Here is a 14,551-nt window from a genome sequence, read left to right as displayed (position 1 = left end):
GTGTACCACTGACTTCAAGATCGGCTTCTTGGAATCTGGAAGATATTGAGCTAGCTCGGTCAATTTGGAATAATTATCAAAATTGTGATTTGAAAGTAGGGCAGCATAACTCGCTATGCTCAGCAGTAGGGTGGCAGAGGGTTAGGACTTCCTGCCGAAGATATCGAGTTTTTTTGCCTCTTTATCTGCACCAACGGTTTTGAATTGTGGTGCCTTCGATCGTTGTTGAGCGGAATCCACAACCAAGGAATTAGGTTGCGGGTGTTTGAAGAGAAACTTGAAGCCTTTGGGTGGGACAAAATATCTTTTGTCGACCCATTTGCTTGTTGGGATTGCAAAACGTCCTTGTCGAGGCTGGTGACTGCCATATTTCGTCTGCAGCCTCCATGATTGCCTCCTCGATTGGAAGAGCAATTTTCGAACATTGTTGTGGATGGAGATTCTGCAGTAGGTGATAATGCTTGATTTGCACCTCTGACAGCTGCACACTCTGAGACTCAGCAACTCATTTGAACAGCTCCTGAAACTGTCTCAGGTCATCTGGATGGGACATACCCTCAGGACAGATCGCCTCATCTGGAGCTACTGAGGTCTGGTCTGTCGGTGACATCTGCTCAGGCTGATCCTCGGCTTCAGATATCTGTCCTTCTTCAGGATCAGACTGTTGTGGTTGTGCCTGAGGACTGATCAAAGATGGTACAGACAGGTAGCTCTTCTGCTGTGTGTGTGATCCCGCTGGGGCATGCTGATAGTCCGGGGGATGGCAGCAGCATGTAGGTTGAGCATAGGAGCGGGACCTGTAGTAGCTGTACGCTCCGTGGCATCGATCATAGTAACGGTCAGAATAGGTTGGGGAGGATCGTCTGGAGGATGTAACACTGCCACGATACCTATAATAGATTGTGTAGGGAGAACGCCTCGGCGAACGTGGCAAGCGAGACAAGCACCTTGCCGATGAGTATCTGCGACGAGGTGATATGTGACATCTCCGGGGTCTAGACTGCGCCGGGGCGAATAAGACCCCCAAGAGTCATGGTAGTGCATGGCCCTCTGCATGGGGGAATAGTGCCTAGGAAGCGAAGGAGACGGTACCAGGGAGAAAGTTGGCAACAGGGAGAGAACTGTCAGGCACATGGACGTTTTGCAAGCGGCTTTTCTTGGTGCTGCAACTGCTCTGTTTTCCAGCTGGGCATGGTCTCCATTGTCATGCACTATCAGTGCTGGAGAGTACCCTGGTTCCCCACTGTGCTCTGCTGCCTCCATGACAGCTGACCCCTCCGGTGCCGATACCTCTGGCAATGATTGCAGCATGTCCGGTGCCAACAGCTGTGGTGTCGGTACTGAGCCACTAGTCTACGCAGCTATCGGTGCCGGCATCAGTGTGTGTTGCGCTACCGGTGCCACCAGCTGTGCTGGTGGTGCAGAGCTGTCTCTGCACACGGCTCTTGGTGCCGGCACCGGAGTTTGCCGCTCCTCCGGTGCCGCCAGCTATGCTGGTGGTGCAGAGCTGTCTCTACGAATGGCTCTGTGTGCCGGCTCCGATGCCTGCTACTCCGTTGCCACCAGCTGTTCGGGCGGTGCAGAGCCAGCTCCATGCGCAGCTGTTAGTGTCGGTGCCTGCTACGCCTCTGCTGCTGACAGCTGTCCCGGCAGGTCCGAGCCGACCTTCCGTGCGGCTTTTGGGACCTGCGCCGAGGCCGCCTTCCATGCTGGCACAGCACCTGCTCGTGGCGCCGGGGCAGCTGATTTCCTTGTTGCGGCCCCGGCAGTCATTTTAAGGGCAGCAGTTGCAGATCCTGGCATGCCCGGCTCGCCCCTTCCGCTGGCTCTCAGTGCAGCTGGTAGAGAGTGGGTGGGAGATGCCCTCACTCTTTTATCTGGGTATGGTCCAGGGGACAAAGCACTCCTCTTTCGTGCCCCAGTACTAGCTGAAGCCAGTGGCAGAACGCCGCCTGAAGGCTGTAGAGCCTCATCAAATAAAAATAGCTTGAGGTGCATTTCCCTTTTCTTCCTGGATGTCAGTTTCAGGCAGTGCTCACAGTTGTGAGGGATGTGAGCTTCTCCCAGGCAACGGATACAAGCCACATGCCTGTCCAATGCCGGCACAGCCTCACAGCAATGGGAACACCGTTTGAAGCCTGAAGAACCAGGCATGTCCATTTCAGTTTCTTACTTTTAACCAATAACTAAACAGTAACAGTAACAATTAACTAACTACTACTAACTACTATCCTACATGAAACTATAACTACAACTAACTCTTTTTGTCTATAGAAGCTGAGCTTCACTGAGGAGAACAGAGAAGCTCTGCCAGCAACCGAGGACAGTTAAAAGGAACTGATGGGAGCCAGACCGCGCAATCAAAGGCATGAAAGCCGTGAGACGCTGACCGCGCACTCACGGTCCGGCTGACAACTGCTACTGAAAACCTCCAGCCAGTGGTGCCAGGACGAGCCTGACACCAAGACTGGAGCACCCACGGGGACCACTAGAAGAAGAATAATGCGCTAAGTGATGCAAGATAGGATGAAGAAGGACAGCCCTTGGTGGGTAAAGAACAGGTTAGGATCTACTTAGAAAAGCTAAACGTACACAAATCCATGGATCTGGACTTAATGCATCTGAGGTAGTTGGCAAATGTCATTGAGGAGCCTTTGGCCATTATCTTTGAAAATTCGGGGAGATCAGGAGAGATTCCGGATGATTGGAAAAAGGCAAATGTAGTGCCCATCTTCAAAAAAGGGAAGAAGGACGATCCAGGGAACTATAGGCCAGTCAGTCTTACCTCGGTCCCTGGAAAAATCATGGAAGGGATCCTTAAGGAATCCATTTTGAGGCACTTGGAAGAGAGGAAAGTGATCAGGAATAGTCAGCATAGATTCACAAAGGGCAAGTCATGACTGACCAATCTGATTAGCTTCTATGATGAGATAACTGGCTCTGTGGACATGGGAAAGTCAGTGAATGTGATATACCTTGACTTTAGAAAGGCTTTTGATACGGTCTCCCACAATATTTTTGCCAGCAAGTTAAGGGAATGTGGATTGGATAAATGGACAGTAAGATGGATAAAAAGATGGCTAGAAGGCCGGGCCCAGCGGGTAGTGATCAACAGCTCAATGTCAGGATGGCGGTCGGTTTCTAGTGGAGTGCCTCAAGGTTCAGTTCTAGGACCGGTTTTGTTCAATATCTTTATTAATGATCTGGATGAGGGGATGGATTGCACCCTCAGCAAGTTTGCAGATGACACTAAGCTTGGGGGAGAGGTGGATACGCTTGAGGGCAGAGATAGGGTTCAGAGTGACTTAGACAAATTGGCGGATTGGGCCACAAGAAATCTGATGAGGTTCAACAAGGACAAGTGCAGAGTCCTGCACTTCGGACAGAAGAATCCTAAGCATTGTTACAGGCTGGGACCAACCAACTAAGTAGTAGTTCTGCAGAAAAGGACCTGGGGGTTACAGTGGATGAGAAGCTGGATATGAGTCAGCAGTGTGCCCTTGTAGCCAAGAAGGCTAATGGCATATTGGAGTGCATTAAGAGGAGCATTGCCAGCAGATCCAGAGATGTGATTATTCCCCTTTATTTGGCTCTTGAGAAGCCACATCTGGAGTTCTATGTCCAGTTCTGGGTCCCCCACTACAAAAAGGATGTGGACGCATTGGAGAGGGTCCAGCGGAGAGCAACCGAAATGATTAGCGGGCTGGAGCATATGACCTACAAGGAGATGCTGAAGGACTTGGGTCTGTTTAGTCTGAAGAAGTGAAGAGTGAGTGAAGTTTTTGGAGACTGTTGGGGATAACTTCTTGACACAAGTGCTGAAGGATCCGACCAGGGGCCGTGCGCAGCTTGACCTTCTGCTCACAAACAGGGAGGAACTAATAGGGGAAGTGGAGGTGGGTGACAACCTGGGAAGCAGTGATCATGAGATGGTAGATTTCAGGATCCTGACCAAAGGAAGAAAAGAGAGTAGTAAAATACACACCTTGGACTTCAGAGGAGCAGATTTTGACTCCCTCAGAGATCTGATGGGCAGAATCCCCTGGGATGTTAACATGAAGGGGAAAGGAGTCCAGGACAGCTGGCAGTATTTTAAAGAAGCCTTATTGAAGGCACAGAAAGAAACCATCCCGGCGCGTAGCAAGAGAGGCAAACATGGTAGGAGACCGGATTGGCTTACAGGGGAAATCCTTGGTGAACTTAAGCACAAAAAGGAAGCTTACAAAAAGTGGAAACTTGGACAACTGACCAGGGAGGAGTTTAAAGGTATAGCTCGAGAATGCCGGGGGGGTTATCAGGAAGGCGAAAGTGCAAATGGAATTGCAACTGGCTTAATTATGTGAAGGATAACAAGAAAGGTTTCTACAGGAATGTTAACAAAAAGAAGGTGATGAGGAGAGGCTGAGGGAGTTGGGTCTGTTTAGTCTGCAGAAGCGAAGAGTGATGGGGGATTTGATAGCAGCCTTCAACTTCCTGAAGGGAGTTTCCAAAGAGGATGGAGAGAGGCTGTTCTCATTAGTGACAGATGGTAGAACAAGGAGCAATGATCTCAAGTTGTGGTGGGAGAGGTCCAGGTTGGATATTAGGAAAAACTGTTTCACTAGGAGGGTGATAAAGCACTGGAACGGGTTACCTAAGGAAGTGGTGGAGTCTCCATCCCTAGACGTGTTTAAGTCTCGGCTTGACAAAGCTCTGGCCGGGTTGATTTAGTTGAAATTGGTCCTGCCTAGAGCAGGGGGCTGGACTCGATGACCTTCTGAGGTCTCTTTCAGTTCTATGATTCTATGATTCTATTAGTGGGGATTTGATAGCAGCCTTCAACTTACTGAAGGGAGGTTCCAAAGAGGCTGGAGAGAGGCTGTTCTCAGTAGTGATGGATGGCAGAATAAGGAACAATGGTCTCTAGTTGCAGTGGGAAAGGTCCAGATTGGATATTAGGAAAAACTATTTCACTAGGAGAGTAGTGAAGCATTGGAATGGGTTACCTAGGGAAGTAATGGAGTCTCCATCGCTAGAGATTTTTAAGTCTCAGTTTGACAAAGCCCTGGCTGGGTTGATTTAGTTGGGATTGGTCCTGCCTAGCGCAGAGGGCTGGACTTGATGTCTTTCTGAGGTCTCTTCCAGCTCTATGGTTCTATGATTCTATGATGAAACTTCTTCACCAACATGGCTTTTTAAGTGGCACAAAAAACATGGATGTGATTTTTACTGAGGAAACCAACTGAGTCCTTAGTGTACTAACAATTCTGAGTATGCTCTTCTAAAAATTAAAATATTACAAATTTACATTAGTAACAGAAAAATTCAGATCATGAACTATTTTATAAAATCATGGCCATAATGTATTCAGATTGCAGATGATCATTAAATAATGTGTGTATACGGTACCACAGGTAGACATCACTTTATATAGAGCACGTAACTCTGGTCCAAAGGACACAATAGATAGCCCAAGACATGACACATGGGGAGAGTTAATTTAGAGATGGAATCTTTCATTCTAAGGCCAGAATGGACCATTGCCAACTTCTAGTCTGACCTCCAGTGTAACAATGGCCATAGAAAGACACCAAAATAATTCCTTTTGAGCTAACGCATTTCCCAGGTTCTTGTGTTCCTTGTGGTGGTCTATGAGTGGAGAGGCCTAGGGAAGGCACAAAATCACTTTTGGTAGAAGGAAAGAGAAAGTGCATGGAGGAAATAGAACTAGTAGAGTTCAGGGCTGCACTGACAATTTACCAGGAATCTAAGGCTGTACCCTGAGATAAAAACCATGCCAACCACAATCACTCCAGCTTCACTGTAGACACCTGTCCTACATGGGCCCAGAACGCAAAGAGGACCATGGAGAACAAGTCCTAGCAAGCAGACTGGTCACTGAGATTAAGTTGAAGCTTGGCCTGCAGCCTTGACACACTGTTATACACTGTGCTACTTGTAGAATTCCAGGGGCCATACCAAGTCTGTACTTGGGGTTGTGTATCAACTCAAACCATCTCTCAGAAATTAAAAACTCTTTGGATGGAAAGACTCAAAGATTACAAACCCAAGCAATGTTTTATGCTGCAGAAGAAACCCAAGCACTGTTTAGTGCTGTAGAAGAATGGAGCTGCTCATACACACAAAGGCTGACTATAATGTACCTCTGCACTTGACAGCATCTTGGGCTTATATGCCTCCTTCCCAAGTTTCCGATATGGGTTCTCAGTGACATCCTGTGGCTGTTTCACTAGCTCTGTGAGGTCCATTGAGCTCATTGGGAGAATACTGAATGCATAGAGATACTGGAAAAAACAAAAATGACTTAACACAAAATCAGCTTCAGTGCAGATGCTAGCTCTGAAAATGAACCATTGCTTCATAACAAGCATTCAATTCCTTTTACTTTTCCATTTTTAGGATGTTTCTGATCAACAAGAGTAATCTAGAAGTAGTGTTCAATAAATGGATTATAGAAAACAATAAGGAAAAGTGACAAATCCCTTTACTCTGATAACACTTGTTCACAATTCCCCCCCTCCCCCGCCCCATTCCCCTCCAAAAAGTCAAAACCCACCTTTCCCTCTAAGGTTTCTTGGAATCTTTGGTGGGTCCAACATCTCAAAAATGGTTACGTACCTTCTTGTAACTGCCGTTCTTTGAGATGTGCTGTTCATGTCTAGTCCAAATTAGGTGTTCATGCATGCATGTGTACCTTAGCTGGAAGATTTTTTCCTCCAGCAGCTAGCCGTAGAGTTGATCTGGGCACCTCCTGGAGTTGCACTCCATGGTGTGCAATATAGCACCCCGCCAACTCCTCCCACCTCGGTTCCTTCTTGGCAGTTGTTCCAACAGAGGGGTGAGAGGGAGTGTATTGGAATGGACATGAACACCACATTTCAAAGAGCAACAGTTACAAGAAGGTACATAGCCATTTTTTCTTCATGTGGAAAGGAGGGGAGGGATAGCTTAGTGGTTTGAGCACTGGCCTGCTAAATCCAGGCTTGTGAGCTCAATCCTTGCGGGGGGCCATTTAGGGATCTGGGGCAAATCTGTCAGGGATGGTACTCGGTCCTGCCATGAGAGCGGGGGACTGGACTCAAGGACCTCTCAAAGTCCCTTTCCAGCTCTATGAGATAGGAGTGATTGTTCATGTGCATTTCAAATTAGATGATTCCCAAACCAAGGTTCAGGAGGAGGTGGAACTCTATAATGATTTGTAACATGATTCTTCCAAAGGTCACATAATCCCTAAACTGCTGGGTGATAATATAGTGCGACTAGAGGACCACATTGCAGCCCTGCAGATTTCCTGAGTAGGAATATGAGCCAGGAAAGGTGCATATGAAGCATGTCCCTAGGTAGAATGTGCTGAAAGTGACAGCAGAGTTATGTCTGTTAATTAGTAACACTCCGGGTACGTCTACACTACAGCGCTAGTTCGAACTAACTTAGTTCGAATTAGTTAATTCGAACTAAGCTAGGTCGAACTAACGCATCTAGAACTAAAAACTAGTTCGAACTAGCGTTTTGCTAGTTCGAACTAGTAAGTCCACATTGAGTGGACTCTGAACAGGGCTTAATGATGGCCGGAAGCAGTGCCGGCAGGGCATAAAAGGAGGACTTAGAGCGTGGAGATACTGTCTCAGGCTAGCCGAGGGCTGCGCTTAAAGGGTCCCGACCCCCACCCCGGACACACAGTTCTAAGGGGTGCCCCGCTTGCAAAGAAGTTCTGGCTTGGAGTGCCCTGAGTGCCCACACTGGGCACATCACACCACTCGGCCATCAGCCCGGCTGCACTTGCCGCAGGCTGCCATCTGGGGAGAGGGAGTAATTGGGGGGCTGCAGGAGAGCTTCCACCCCCAGAAGCCCGCAGAGCCAGCCCAGTCCTCCCCATCGGGGGCTCGTGCCCCATTCCTCCCTCACCTTCTTCCACTTGCCCTTCCCTAGCCCCCCTTCTTATTGATGTACAAAATAAAGATAATGTTTCTTCCAACATTGACTCTGTCTTTATTGAACAAAACTGGGGGAGACTGGGAAAAGGAGGTGGGAGAGGGGAAGAGAAAGGCTGGGAGAGGGGAGGGCAACTAACATGATCAGGGGTTGGGAACAGGTCCCAGATGAAGAGAGGCTACAGAGACTGGGACTGTTCAGCTTAGAAAAGAGGAGACGGAGGGGGGACAGGATAGAGGTCTCTAAAAGCAGGGGTTGGGTGGAGAGGGTGCATTCAGAAAAGTTCTTCATGAGTTCCCATAAAGAAGGACTAGAGGACACCAAAGGAAAGGAATGGGTAGCAGGCTTCAAACTAGTAAGAGAAAGTTGTTCTTCTTCCCAAAGCAAATAGTTAACCTGTGGAACTCCTTGCTGCAGGAGGCTGTGAAGGCTAGAACTAGAACAGAGTTTAAAGGGAAGTGAGATCAAGTGATGGAGGTTGGGTCCATGGAGTCCTATTAGCCAGAGGGTAGGAGTGGTGTCCCTGCCCAAAGTTTGTGGAAGGCTGGAGAGGGATGGCACGAGACAAATGGCTTGGTCATTGTCTTCGGTCCATCCCCTCCAGGGTCCCTAGGGTTGGCCGCTGTTGGCAGAGAGGCTACTGGGCTAGATGGACCTTTGGTCTGACCCAGGACGGCCATTGTAAGCTCAGGGCTCAGGGTCGGGGGTCTCAGTGGACCCCCTTGATTTTCATGCACACCTGCTCCTGGGTGGCCAGGCTGGCAGCTCTCCTGCCCTAGCCGGCCACTTTCCTGTGCCTAGTGCGGAGATCGTGGACGAGGTCCACGATGTCCGCACTAGCCCAGGAAGGTGCCCGCCTCTTGCGGTCCAGGGCAAGCTCCCGGGAGCCGCCAGCCTGGTCCCGGCAAGAGGGGGTGGGCTGGGAGGCATCGGGTGGGTGGCTCTGTGCCGTGCCAGGTGCAGGGTCTGCTAGCTGGGTGCTGGCAGGCTTGCACCTGGCACGGGCACCGTAGCCAGCCCGTGCCCCTTTAAGGGGTCCGGGGCCGGGAGGGGGGCATAGAGTTTCCCTGGTGTTGGCCAGAGTGGCCACCAGGGAAACCTGGGGAGGGCTAGCCTCCCACTAGTTCGAACTAAAGGGCTACACAGCCCTTAGTTCGAACTAGCTAGTTCGAACTAGGCGTTAGTCCTCGTAAAATGAGGTTTTCCTAGTTCGAACTAAGCGCTCCGCTAGTTCGATTCAAATTCGAACTAGCGGAGCGCTAGTGTAGCGCATAGGAAAGTTAGTTCGAACTAACGTCCGTTAGTTCGAACTAACTTTCTAGTGTAGACATACCCTCCTTGATGCAGGGTACATCCATGATAAAATGCACTGCGATGACACCAGCTGATCCTTCATTCTCAGCCACCACTCTGAACAATTGAGAGGACTGCCTAAAGGGCTTGACTTGGCTTAGCTCTGTCACCTACCATGTCTGGTAGACAGAAGATAGTCAGGAAAAGAAGGTAAGGGAACAACAGATCCTCCACCATACCCTCAAAAACTGCCACCAATGGTTTGATGAGAGTTTTGACTGGCCAGAATCTTGTCCCAATGATGGCTGCTGCTGATGTGCCCTGTCATTTCTGTTTCTTCTCCTAAGGCCTTCTTGGTGGCCCTGAGGAAGGTAAGGGCATGACTGTGCTTGAGGCATAAAGTGATTGCACTGGTGGCTGGGACGTGGAGACCTAATGTTCTAAGGGTTGTTCTAGAATCTCTCTCTCTGGAGTCTCTGATCTGTTTTCTCAGAGAAGGATGTACTCTCAAAAGGAAGGTCCAGTATCGTGCTGGACCTCATAAGGCAGGCCTGAATCTTGTAGCCAGACCCCTTTTCTCATGGCAATGCCAGTGGCCATGATCCATGTAACTCATCTGCAGCATCTAAAGCAGCCTGCAGGGACATCCTGGAAACTAGTCTTCCTCTAACCACCAAGAATTTGGCTCCGGAGTCTTGAAAGAGCAGTTCCGTGAATTTTGAGAGGGCACTACAGGTGTTAAAACCATATCTGCTAACCAGTGCTTGTTGGTTAGCAATTCAGGGTTGAAGATCCTTTGTACAACAAAACTCCCTGCCATAAAGATCAAAGTGTTTTGCCTCTCTGTTCTTTGGGGAATGGCCCTGAAGACCTTGGCATTCCCAATGGTTAGCTACATTGACCATTAGGGAAATCTAGGGGAGGATGAGAGTAAAGATGTTTGTATCCCTCAATGGGATGAATATCACCTCTTGTTACACTTGGCAGTGGGCAGCAGTGTCTGCCATAGAGTTTTGGTAGCATCCAAAATGGACTCAATGAGAAGGCAATGTGGCCAGAGGTAGAGGAAGGCAGGATGTCTATCACAAGGTCAACATCTTCTACAACCTCCTCAGCTTGAATGTTAAGACCCTGAGCCCTAATTCTAAGAAGCTTTATAATCCTCCAACACGGGGGCAGTACTTGAGTCTGCTACTGCCTCAACTGGAGAAGATGAGGAGGAGGTACTGATCAAGGGCTGGAGCTCCTGTTGAACAGGGCTCATCAGGGTAGGTGGTGGCACTGCTGTGTCAACAGATTCTAATGGTGCTAAGGGAGGTGCCAGACGTGTTGGTACTGGCATTGGTGCAGTGGTCAATACTGGTGCCTGCACCTGTACTGGGATTATATCTGGAATTGGTGCCAGTGTTGTCAATGGTATCAGTGTCGGCGCCAAGGAGACAGGTACCAGTGTTGGTATTACAGACACAGTTGGTCCAGGAGCAAGGAGTATCTGCGGTGTCAGGTCTGGTAACAGCGTTGACACTGCAGCCAGTATAGGTGCAAAATGGATTGAGGGTTCCATTCCGTGTGCTGTCCCCAAAGTTGATGGTGCCCATGGCAGGACAAAGGTGGCCAATGCCATTGTTGATGCCCTGGAGTGACGGCTTGGGTTTTGACCCTGGCTTTGGTGAAAAGCCCATGGCACCCAAAGGGCCACTGGGTAGTTAGCTCCCACTGATCTGCCCATGGTGCCACGTAATGTCATTCCTGGATGGAAGTTGACAGCCTGCTGGTTTTTGATAGGATTGGCCTGAGTCAGACTCTGATTCCAAGGTGTCTGTACAAGACGACCAAGGAAGAGTTGAACTTCCCGGCACAAAGCCACGGCATGAAGATTCACTTCTTGGACTTGTAAGTGGGAGATCTCCCTTGTGTCAAGGCTCTTTCTTTTGTGGCACTGAAGATGGCGAGCAGTGCTGTCAATGCATGCTCCGAGACAAGCCCAACAGGTGCTGAGAGTCTTGATATTGCCTTAAGTTGACTTGATTGCGTTGGAGCGCTATGCACCAAGGAAGATGCACTCAGTGCCAAGCCAGCTGATGCACGTTTTGGTTGGGGCCACAGAGCTGCTTCCATGAAAAGAACTTTCAGTTGCTGATCTCTACCTTTGAGAGTTCATGGTTTGAAGGTTTTACAAATTGCACATCAGTCCTTCTGATGACTTTTTCCCAAATAGCAGGAAGTGAGGGGGTCACTTGTAGGCATATGTTTGATAAGGAAGTCACAGGCTTTGAAGCCTGGAGACCCAGGTATGCCCTGGTGTTGAAGCACACAGGAGGGATAAAAATCAACCTTCCAAAAAGAAACTAACTATTCAATTTGCTACATCTATAACTATGAACTATTTGACTATTAACTATAACTATTTAACTATAAATAACTAGGTATTAGGAACAATAGAGAAGCTGATGATCCTATATATAGGAGCATAGGGAACATTACTTGAGTGATGAGACTCCAACTTTGCACTGTTGCAAGTCTGTATGTAGATGTGACATCGGAAAGGCTCCATCAGCCATTAAATGACCCCAGTCATACTCTAAAAATAAATTAAGTGACCAAAGATATGCTTGTTTCCACAATATCTCTAGAAGAAAAAAATCAAAATCTGTCATTACCTTTTTTTTGCTTGTATTGTCAACGTTGGCCAGTGCTATAAATCTGCTCACATGCTGTGTATTCTCCTGTAGAACCACATGGTTTCTTTGGAAAAAGCAAACATTTTAAATGCATTTTGACAAAATTATTACAGCAGAAGTTACTGTTTGCTCACTGTTATTACTAACTACCAGGCAAAGAATGAATAAACTAGGGATGTAAGGGTATGTCTTCACTAGCCACCCTAGTTTGAACAAGGGTGGCTAATGTAATCATTCAAACTTGCAAATGAAGCCTGGGATTAAAATATCCCAGGCTTTATTTGCATGTTCCCGGGTGCTGCCATTTTTAAATGCCCAGTAGTTTGGACTCCCTGCCCGCGGCTACACGCAGCACGGGCTAGGTAGTTCAAAGCCCCTAATTCGGACTACTGTTACTCTTCCTGCAATGAGGTAGTTTGGAAGGGAGTCCAAACTACCAGGCATTTAAAAATGGCGGCGCCCAGGTACATGCAAATAAAGCCCAGGATATTTTAATCCCGGGCTTCATTTACAAGTTCAAATGATTACATTAGCCACTCTAATTCGAACTAGGGTGGCTAGTGTAGACATACCCTAAGAATTTAACCATTTAACTGATAAGCAGGAGTTTATTGGTCCTGGTTGAACTCTTCTGCCTTGCTGGCACATGCCACCTCCTGGCTGCCAGACCTACACTGCAGGCTCTGTAGTGTAAGGCTTATACTGCAGAGCCCACAATGCAGCTGCCTCACCAAGATCGGGGCTGGCAGCCGGGAGCTGGTGCATGCCAGGAGCCAGCTTTTATAGTATACTATAAGCCAGCTCCTGGTGCGCACTGGCTCTAGCTGCCAGCCTCATTCCTGGGGAGCCAGCTGTGCTGCAGGATCTGCAGTATAAGCCTTATACTTATACTGCAGCACGTGTAACTGCTAGGATTTTTGTAATGGTTCAAATTCAAGGCCTATTGTGATCATCTAGTCTGATGTCTTGGGTAACATAGACCACCGAAAAATATCCAATCTTAATTTTAAAACTGTTAGCATTAGAGAATCCACCATGATTCTGGGTACATTATTCTAGTGATTAGTTACATTAAAAACGTATGACTTCTTTCCAGTCTGACTCTGTCTAGATCCAGCTTCCAATCACTGCACCTGTTATACCTTTGTCTAGTAGACTAAAATGTTGATAGTTAAATATTTGCTCCCTTGTATCATAGAAAATTAGGTTTAGAACAGATTTCAAAAGGTCAACTAGTTCAATTACCCTGCTCAAAGGACCAACCCTAACTACATCATCCCAGACATGGCTTTGTTAAGCCCAACCTTAAAAATTTCTAAGGATGGAGATTCTAACACCTTCTTAGGAAACCCATTGCAGTGCTTCACCATCCTCCTAGTGAAATTTTCATAATATCCAATCTAGACCTCCTCCACTGTAACTGGCGACCATTGTTTCTTGTTCTGTCCTGTGCCACAACTGAGAATAGCTTGGCTTCATCTTCTTTGGGACTCCCCTTCAGGTAGTAGAAGGCTGCTATCAAATCCCCCCTCATTCTTCTCTTCTGCGTAAACAAGCTCAGGTTCTTTAGCCTCTCCCCATAAGTCCTGTGCCCCTGCTCCATAATCGTTGTCTTCTGTTGGATACTCTCCAATTTGTGCACATGCTTTCTGTAGTGGAGGGCCCAAAACTGATGTGGCCTCACCAGTGCTGAATAGAGGGAAATAATCACTTTGCTTAATCTGCTGGTAATACTCTTACTAATGCAGCTCAATATAACATTAGGCTTTTTGGCAACAAGGGCCAGTATCCATATTGGCTCAAATCCATCTTTTTATCCACTGTAATCCCCAGGTCTTTTTCTGCAGAACTGCTGCTTAGCCAGTCAGTCCCCAGCTTGTAGCAATGACATCAGCCAACTCTCTGAGCACCCTCAGATGCATTAGATCCGGCCCCATAAACTTGTGCATGTCGAGCTTTTCAAAATAGTCCTAAACCTGTTCTTTCATTACCAAAGGCTGCTCACCTCTTCCCCACACTGTACTGCACAGTGTAGCAATCTAGAAGTTAATCTTGTCTGTGATGATTGAGGGAAAAAGAGCATTAAGTACTCCATCTTTTCCCACATAATCTGTCACTAGGTTGCCTTCCTCATTCAGTAAGGGTTCCACACTTTCCCTGAACACTTTCTTCTGGCTAACATCTCTGTAAAAACCCTTCTTGCTACCCTTCACATTGCTTGCTAGTTACAAATCCCGTTGTGCTTTGGCCTTCTTCTTTACACCCCTGCCTCCCTAGTCATTTGTTTAGGGATAGCTCAGTGGTTTGAGCATTGGCCTATTAAAGCCAGGGTTGTGAGTTCAATCCTTGCAGAGGCCATTTGGGGCACAAATTTGTCAGGGATGGTACTTGGTCCTGCTGTGAAGGCAGGGGACTGGACTCGATGACCTTTCAAGGTCCCTTCCAGTTCTAGGAGATAGGCGATCTCCATTAATAAATACTTGTAATCTTCCTTTTTGTGTTTAAGCTCATTAAAGATTTCTCTGTTAAGCCAAACTGGTCGTCCACCATATTTGCTATTCTTTCTGCGTGGTATGTTCCTGTGTCCTCAATAAAATAAGGCTTCTTCAAAATACAGCCAGCTCTCTTGGACTCCTCTATCCCTC

At 47.7% G+C, this 14,551-nt stretch overlaps 1 protein-coding gene across 3 annotated transcripts in view; it reads right to left on the bottom strand.

The window, feature by feature from the left end:
- Positions 1 to 14,551, bottom strand: part of CWF19L1 (CWF19 like cell cycle control factor 1) — a 93,501-nt gene that overhangs the window by 39,585 nt on the left and 39,365 nt on the right. For all 3 annotated transcript variants that reach the window (XM_006119604.4, XM_006119605.4, XM_075905000.2), the window contains exons 7-8: positions 11,886 to 11,970; positions 6,144 to 6,284 (exon numbers count right to left, since the gene is read on the bottom strand). In XM_006119604.4, coding sequence (XP_006119666.1) covers positions 6,144 to 6,284; positions 11,886 to 11,970 — 226 coding nt within the window. The remainder of the gene's footprint in view (positions 1 to 6,143; positions 6,285 to 11,885; positions 11,971 to 14,551) is intronic.

This window comes from Pelodiscus sinensis, chromosome 21 (genome assembly GCF_052426305.1).
Source record: "Pelodiscus sinensis isolate ZL-2025 chromosome 21, ASM5242630v1, whole genome shotgun sequence".
In the NCBI taxonomy this organism is placed as follows: Eukaryota; Metazoa; Chordata; order Testudines; family Trionychidae; genus Pelodiscus; species Pelodiscus sinensis.
The sequence above is the reverse complement of the archived record's forward strand: the minus strand, read 5'-3'. Positions and strand labels throughout refer to the sequence as shown.